General features: G+C 52.3%; 1 protein-coding gene across 1 annotated transcript; it reads right to left on the bottom strand.

Annotated features, from left to right (window-relative positions):
* Positions 1-5,141: 5,141 nt before the first annotated feature.
* Positions 5,142-5,243, bottom strand: CHC_T00008026001 (hypothetical protein). Its single transcript, XM_005711865.1, has one exon. The coding sequence runs from the start codon at positions 5,241-5,243 to the stop codon at positions 5,142-5,144; it is 102 nt and encodes a 33-aa protein (XP_005711922.1).
* Positions 5,244-8,226: the final 2,983 nt, after the last annotated feature.

Here is an 8,226-nt window from a genome sequence, read left to right as displayed (position 1 = left end):
ACAGGTTCAATTCGGACCGAGCCAGATCGCCGAAGTACACGTCTGTGTTTGAGGAAACAAGAAGTTGTCACCGTAAACGAAAAAATGCTGGCGTCAATTCCCTACCCTTCCTTCTTCCATACCGCGGAGGATTGCTTGATCGACTCGACTACACCCCTCGCCGTTCTCGAGGAATTAGCCGAGAAAACAGTCCATGTGAAGATCGGGGCAAGTGTCATTTTGACTATCAGGACAGGAAACTTACTCCCTGGTCACCAACTTACCGTCTGTGGCATCATTCCAAACCAGCAAAGAGAAGGTATCCGTGCACTGCGTCTGCGCGATGAGGATAACACCGTTTACACGATCTACCCGAGGAGGTTCTCCTCACGAAGGGGGGATGCATCTATCGTCGCTTCCAGGACGCAGTTCGCCATTTTACCTGCTTACGCAATGACAGTTCACCGCTCACAGGGCCTGAATCTACAGACAGTATCGATATTGTTTCAACCGGCAGAAATTGAGCGGTGGAAACCGTCCGGTATGGTATACGTCGCGCTATCACGCTGTCAGTCCCTGGACGGCCTTTGGGTGAGGGGCCTGACTCCCGAACATATTCACGTTAGTTCTTCCGCTACAGAGCTTGTCGAGAAGGCAAAAAAACTGCGCAAGCACTACCCTTCTCGTGTAATTGACATGGAGTCAGTAGATTTCCGGAAATTGCCTTCATCGGATTCGTTGCGGCCTCGCCCGAATAAGAGACAGCGAAAAAAATGATTACATTGCAACATGAAGACTCATAGGTCCCAGTCAGATTAAACAGATTTCAGAATCAGAGACTCTCGTGTCCCAAGTTTGAGTGATCAGTCGAATGACTCATGTTTTCCAACCATATTATAGATTCGAATTTTAGGGACTCACGTGTCCCATGTTTGTATAGATAGAATCTTCCAAGCTTCCTATTCTTTTCCTAAAGTCTAATTCCAGTGGAAGTCTTGGATGTGGCATTTGGGACTCGTGCGTCCTAAAATTTATTTCTCGTTTGTCCAATTGCAAAGAACTTGCTCTTGCCTACTTGCAAGCGGTCACGTCTCGATACAACTGTTATGCCAAAGGAAGGCGGAGTACGTCGTCAACTGCGGTGTCCTCTTTGGGACTTTCTCACCATGAAAATGTAGAGTCGTCATCCGTTCCAATTCACGCACCTTATACCACTCCGCAAATGGGTATCTCAGACGGTCATCATTTTCCGATTGGTGCCCCTCCCTTAGCACAGCGCATCTAAAGTCAGTCAAGAGGATGGCACCAGACAGATTAAATGTTCCGGCCCTTGCAGTGCGGGCAGTTCGTATACCCACAGAAGACCTCACAGGCATGCCGTCCACAAGGATAGCAGTTCCAACCACGTCCCCATACTCTCCCTTCACTGTCACACGACTAATGTTGACTTTTGGCCACACTACGGGCCGTTCCAATATGTTCTTCACGTCTCCCTCATCCACTCCTGGGAAGGCCTGTGATGGTGTTCCTTCCTTGACCTCTGCGAAACGTACATGAAAGGAATCTACAGGGATGGGAGTTCCTAGTACATGCGTCTCGAAGGGATCTACACATCCGGTTCCGACACTGACAGTCCTTATTTTGTCAGAGAATATCTCTCAAAGGCTCCGCGGTTTGCCAACACAATCCCCTATGCACGAAGTACATCCATCTAAAGCATATCCGCCAAGAGCGAGCTTAAGAAAAATTCTCGGACGTCCATGTGGGGGGGTCTCTTCGCATAAACGACGGTGAGAAAACCAATATTCATCTCTTTCCCATTCACACTAGCCTTCTTTACGTTCAGTGTCATTTGATGGGTTCCTGTAACGATGAAGGGCTTTCCGTGACGGGATTTTCTAAGCGATAGACTCGAGAAAACTGCCTGTCGTTTCCTCATGCCCATTGGCAGTAAAGTCGCGTACTTCATTCCAGATGTAGTTTGTCGTCTTGATTTGTAGTAGCGAGACGCCGAGCTGAAGAGTTCCGACATGGCCTTTTTGATGACACGAAGTGGGACTGACGAAGAACTATCATCTGAGTTACTGTACTGCACTATTCTGCTACACCCTGATGCGTTCAAAAGAAGAGAAAGGCATTCAGCGTCTACATTATCAGGTACTACTAGATTTCCAGATTCTCTGTTAACCCTTGTTCCAGAGTTTACAGCAGCGGGAATAACAACTCGACAGACTGGAGCACTTGTAACCATTAGTCCAGCGGGTGTTGTTACATTGCCCCCTTCAGCTCGAATTACTTCATGAGGCAGGTGAGTCTCATTTTCTTGTGCTGTAAAGGCTGATGAAGCGACTGCGGTAGCGACTGCGGGCGCAATGGAGACAGGCTCTGCCACAATATTGCTTTGACTGACCGTTTGAAACGCATATTTCCCACTTGTGGGCGGGGCGATTCCAGTAGGGCCATGCAGAATCAGGATCTCCGGTCCCTCTTGGTTGACGGACTTCGCGGTTATTAGCAGACGAATACTGCCTGCCGTAGGGTCAGAGTTGACCATCGATTCTACATACTCTGCCGTCTTTTGGAGCATATCCAACGCAGAGTTTAGCCTTTTCCCTTGAACAGACGAGGATGCGGCTCCGTACAGTTTCGCCGTGCACCGCTGAATTGCAGCATCACCGATGGCCATCTGGAAGACGTTGTGAAGTCTACGATGGAAGGACGCAGTTATTAGGAGTAATGTGTCTGGAAGGATGAGAGGTATAGGAGGTGAATTGACACTGTTAAAATGCTACCCCTTCTACCCTTCTACCCCTTCTTGAGCCAATCATGTGCTCCATAGCGGTAGAAGGGTGGCAGTTACCCTGTTTTTATTCACCTCTGCTTTTCCACACCTGTATGTGGTCCCCATTGAGGCTTTTCCTGACCAAAAAACAACTATACAGCTTCAACTTACAGAACACCTTTGGCTCTTCCTCAAGATTCTATTCTGGTCCTCAGTCGTCAGCATGTAGTTACGGGATGCGCAATAGTGCCGCTTCCATTACTGCAACCCTCGGATTAGTGCCGCCCAAGACTGGCAGGCACAGGTCGTGCGACGGGCCACAGACGACGTCCAGAATGCGGTGGTGCTGGCAAGGTTGTTTGGATCTTTGGGGAGTCTGGGTGTGCTGTGAGATGTGAGCAATGCTTTATGGCACTTGAGGTCCTCAAAACGAGCCTTTTCGGACGCTCGGCATTAGAGGAAGGGTCGGAAACAGCAGCAGACTTCAAACTGGTTTTGGATGGGTCATGGTTCACCAAACTGATTACTGCTGCCGCAAGTTAGTGCCGTCTTTTTAGTCATCGCGCTGGGCGGTACTAATGCGTAGGGTCCTCTGTACTATGCTAATGGCTCTCTACGGCTGTCGGCGTGACGTCTGCGGGGAAGTCACGTAGGGGTTGGCGTTCCACCACTTTTCTACATTTCGGTCGTTCCACTACACCTTACACCCCCTTACACCGCGGGGAACCCCTCTTCTACCCTTCTACCCCACTCAACAACGCTCGTTCACCCCTGCTGTTTCCCACGCAAGCTCACCGTCTGGAGCGCTCCAACCTTGCACAGGTGTCTCGACCGTGACTGGATCAGTTCACTTCCCGTCTTCCCCTTAATCTGCAGCGGCTAAAACTCGCTCGCCCTCGCTGACCTTTTGCGCACCATCCGCGCGAGATCAACCGCATCTCCGTCTTACAAAGAGCTGTGCGATCCTCGCTGTGGTAACAGATGCTGCGGAGAGCATGCACCCGATGTAACAGGCGGTGCGAAGAGAATGCTCACTGCCTCGTGCCCGTGGCTTGCCCGAGCCCACTGCCGCTATCGCTGGCCACACGACGAGCCCATCCGGCATCACGGAATCGGCCTATGCGCCAACAATAGCCCTGTTCTTGTCTTCGATGCCGCCGACCCGCGGCCGGGGGATCACAATCGCCCGCCAGGGAGCGCCGCAACGCCGCGCTGCCGTCAGTGGCGCTGAAGCATGGCTTTCAGGCCGTCTTCAAGGGGCACACGAGGACGCATCTAGATGGGACCGTGCTTTTAAACCTGGCGTATGGCGCCGGCTCGGACGAGCTCTCGGCGATGACGTGGGAGCGACCCTGTGCGAAGGCGTGAGACGTGTGACTCCGCTGCTGGATATATCCCGCGAGGATGCGCGGCGTGTTTGCATGGAGGAAGGGCTGCGCTTGTGGAAGGACGTGCACGACGAAGATGCCCAGTCTTGGAGGAACGGTTTGTGGAAAAGCGTCATGCCTGTGCTGAGGGAATCCTGGCATGCATGTAAGGGGTAAAAATGTCTGGCGAGGAGCGCGGGCTTTCTGAAAGACGAGAGCGAGTACTTGGAAAGGGTGGCAGGGGACGTGCTTGATCGTACGGCGTGCACGCGGGGGCGGCTTCAGGATCGATCGCGAGCTGGTGCGGAGGGAGAGCGTGGCCGTACAGAGGCGCGTCGTGAGGAGGGCGGTCAAGGAGGACTTGGGCGTCGAGCACGCGAGGGGCGAAGAGAAGAGAAGGGGAAAAAGAAGAGAATTTCATGACAACACAGAAGGGAAGCCATTGTGGCCGTCCCTTTGTTGAAAAGGGAAAGCTGTGTGGGAGGTGAACGAGAATCATGAAAACATGCGGAAGCGGACTTGAAGTATTCTAACGTGGTAGGAACAGATGTGTTCGGTTACCTTTCCAACACAGCATGTATTGTTGTAGTACCTACTGTTTACGGATGTCTTCAATCCGTCTTATAAAAAGCTGTGTGTTCCTCGCTGTGGTAACAGATGCTGCTACCACAGCATCTGTTACCACTGCGGAGAGCATGTGCCGTATGTAATAGGCGATGCGAAGAGCATGGTCACTGGCTCACTGTGACAACATGTGGTGCAAGGAGCATGTACAGAAATGGGACAAGAGGCCAAATCTGCGATTAGAGACATAGATAAGGCTGATGCAAGAAGAGGGTCCAAGAAGAGGATCCAAGAAGAGGATCCAAGAAAACGATTTGCAGGAGACCTGACAAGTCGTGGATTACTACCGGTTTGCATGTGCGACCGCAGCATGACGAGGAAACAGTGCCTTCCTGCGATTCAGCCACAGCCTCGGCACTATTTTTCGTTGATATGCAACTTCACCATCGCTAGTATTCTTCTTGTGTGAAAGCAACATGGTGTGGCAAGCGAGCGTCCCGTGATGAATCTTTGATGAAATACAGTTCTTTATACATATGAAACAAACACATACTATCTAGACAAACTATGTACCGTACAACAAATTGCTCTTTCTTCAACTGCCACCATTGGGCTTCCCCTCTGCCTTCTCTCTTCTGGCAAGCTCAGCCCTTGCCCACCGCAAACCGTCGCGCTGCAGTAGATGCCGGATTTCCTGGAGCATGGAGTGGCCCGGCGGATAGAGCAATCCATGTGCTTTTCCGGTCTCCATTTGCGGTATCTCTGTGCGTTTCGCCTCCTCCTCACGGCTTCTTTTCGCGTGCTCGTCAGAAGCCCACCGATACGATTCCCAAAACCCATGAGGCTGTGCCCCAACAGAGGCCTGTCGCGAGCCCATCCCGTTGTGACTTGTCCCGTGTCCATACACGCCTTCCGGGTACCCAGGCGGAATGGCCAACTTGGGGATCGGGGAGGGATGCGATAGACGAGGCGTGTGGGTGGCGTCCGGGGTTGGATCGGCGGTGTGGTGTGGGGTTGTGTCGTCTAGCTCGGGTGGCTTGCTAGTTTCGACATCAACATCCCATTCTTCTGGTCCCGTACTTTGTGATTCCGGGACGGGCGATGCACTGAGCGTGAGGTCTTGATCACTGGGAGGATGGGAGGCGCCGGTGTTGCTTTCACCCCCACCATCGCTGTGCTCCTCCGCCATAACTGGAACAACCGGGCCAGGTGCGATCGGGCTCCTTGACGGGCTCGGACTTGGCTCTCCCGCCGCTAGGGGCTCGTTCGGAGTTAGACCAATAGTGCCGACAGACCGTCGCAGAATAGAAATATCTGCGCACTGCAGATACTCTTGTGGGAAGTTATCCCGATCACAGACTTGGCGCCGTTGGTTCACGCCTCCCACGGCTCCTCCTTGACCCTCGCACTTTCCCCAATGAGGCCCGTTTCGCCCGCTGAAGAATTCCGCCATGCCCGGCGGGTTGCACCTGCTAGATGTTGACCAAAACCACTGCAGAACGCAATGTTCGCAATGCAAGTGATTTGGCAGTCGGTACAACATCTTGTTCCCGCCGAGATACTGCCGACCGTGCATTGTGTTTGGGTCGAACGGCGAACAGGGCAGGTACCACCGGCCGGGGTAGTGCGAATCAATCGGTGCGCACGCCCGGCTGCGACCATTGTCACAGATCGGGTTCGGCTCCCGCCGCAGTTGGTGACAATGGCCATTCCGAAAGCATTGCTCTGAGATCTCGCCCCCACACTTCGACACGTCGCAGACATGGAACTCGAAGAAGCCGCCGTGGTTCGACACCAGATTCACCTGCGCTGCTAAGATGCCCCCTTGAACGTGCGTCTGCACGACCATACCACCGAAGTAGTACTTTCCCCCGCGCAGGTGATCTTGCCGGGCCCCTTTCTCATCCCCGCACACGCCAGCTCTCCAGACGAAATCCCTCTGCAGCGGAAGAAACGGATTCCAGCCCTTCTTTCCCGCCGCCTTCATCTGAGAAGCAACCGCAATCCCGGAAACGGCCGCCTTTTCGCCCGCCGGAAAATGGGCGAAAGGATCCCGTGGAGCCGAATCGTTGATGCCCTTGACGAATTTGGAGGTAGCCAGGGCACCGCGTTGATTGGGAACGGCGAGGAGGGCATGACCATGAGGACGGTTTAGAAGCACGGACAGGAGTGCAAACCCTGTAACGAGATAGAGTGTGGCGACCGACATGATTGAGGAGTGGGAGGGAGGGAGGAGAATGAGGGTCTGCGAGAAGGTGGATGTAGGTGTAGATAGGGTTGTGGGATGGTGCGGAAGGACGGGAATATGTTTGAGAGGCAAGGTAGGGAGGAATGGGAATGAGTTTGGCGACGTTTGGTGGTTGAGAATGGGATTGTGGAGGGGAAGGGAGGTGAGGGAGGGAAGCCAGGAGTGATTTGGTGGTTCAACATGCTTTAAGTATTAACTGTCGGCTTTTGGGGGTGTAGCTAGCGGTGTGTGATAAATGCAGATGCCATTGTCAGGAAGGAGACAAGAGACCAGTGTTTCGAATGCATGTACATGATACTTCGACGAATGGATCGAGCTGGTCGAACCGGTCGAGCCTATCAAAGATTTATCTGTGATCTATATCAGTGAATGCAAAAGTCGATTGTAAACATGAAATTGCACCACTGCGTGTCGAACAAGTTGTTGGGGATGTGTCGAGCATCGTAGAATGGAGGATAAATACAAACAGAACGAGTTTGGGGGAGGAGGGGGAAGGTAGAGTGGGTTTTTTCAGCTATGTATCGATTTCGAGTGAGGAAGCGAGGGGGAAAGGTGACGTTGTCAGCTTTCTATCAAATTGCAATGGAGGAACCATTGAGTGGAGGAGTTGAGTTTGGTTCGAAGATCGCCCTGCACTCCAGGTCGTTCTTTTGCCACACAGTGTCGGTCTGTCAGAGGCATGAGGCAACAAAATAGTGCGTGCATGCGTTTCTATCAAGAAATGAGACGTTAACTCTGACCAGCGAGTTCACGTCCACGCACCACTGCTTTTCTGCATCACACTCTCATGGAAGGCTTGAGGATGTGCCCCCGTCGGCACAATCTATCATTACCAGATTCATATCCCCCATTTTAAAAGTTGGGAGATTTCACGATCAGTTGGCGATCTTTTAAGACATTTTAGTCGTTGGGCAACTACCGGATCTTCCTGAAAAAAGTTCAAGGCACCGCGGATTTTATTTTAGACCTTTTGCCAGTGCTGCGTTGCTGCGCAGCGTCGATTACGCTTGCTGGTCGGGGAGCCAAAACCAGAAGGAAGAGCTTGCCGATAAGGAGGAGGTGTGAAGGCGAATTGGTTTGTCCCGATAGTAAAAGAAGAAGCGCCTTTCATTTTTCACAGTACTGAAGGTGCACTGCTTCGACTTTCAGTACAGGGACATCCAAGACAGGGTGACGTTCTGTACTGCGCTCTGTGTGGTCAAAATGCAGGGCCGGGACGAAGGCACACCTCATCGTATTCCTGTCAGATATGTGCGGTACACTTATGTGTAACAACTTACGCAAGA

Source organism: Chondrus crispus, genomic scaffold (assembly GCF_000350225.1).
Source record: "Chondrus crispus Stackhouse genomic scaffold, scaffold_92, whole genome shotgun sequence".
Classification (NCBI taxonomy): domain Eukaryota; phylum Rhodophyta; class Florideophyceae; order Gigartinales; family Gigartinaceae; genus Chondrus; species Chondrus crispus.
The sequence above is the reverse complement of the archived record's forward strand: the minus strand, read 5'-3'. Positions and strand labels throughout refer to the sequence as shown.

Coding starts and splice junctions, on each gene's coding strand:
- CHC_T00008026001 (XM_005711865.1), bottom strand. CDS start 5,243: ATGTGTTTGTTTCATATGTATAAAGAACTGTATTTCATCAAAGATTCA.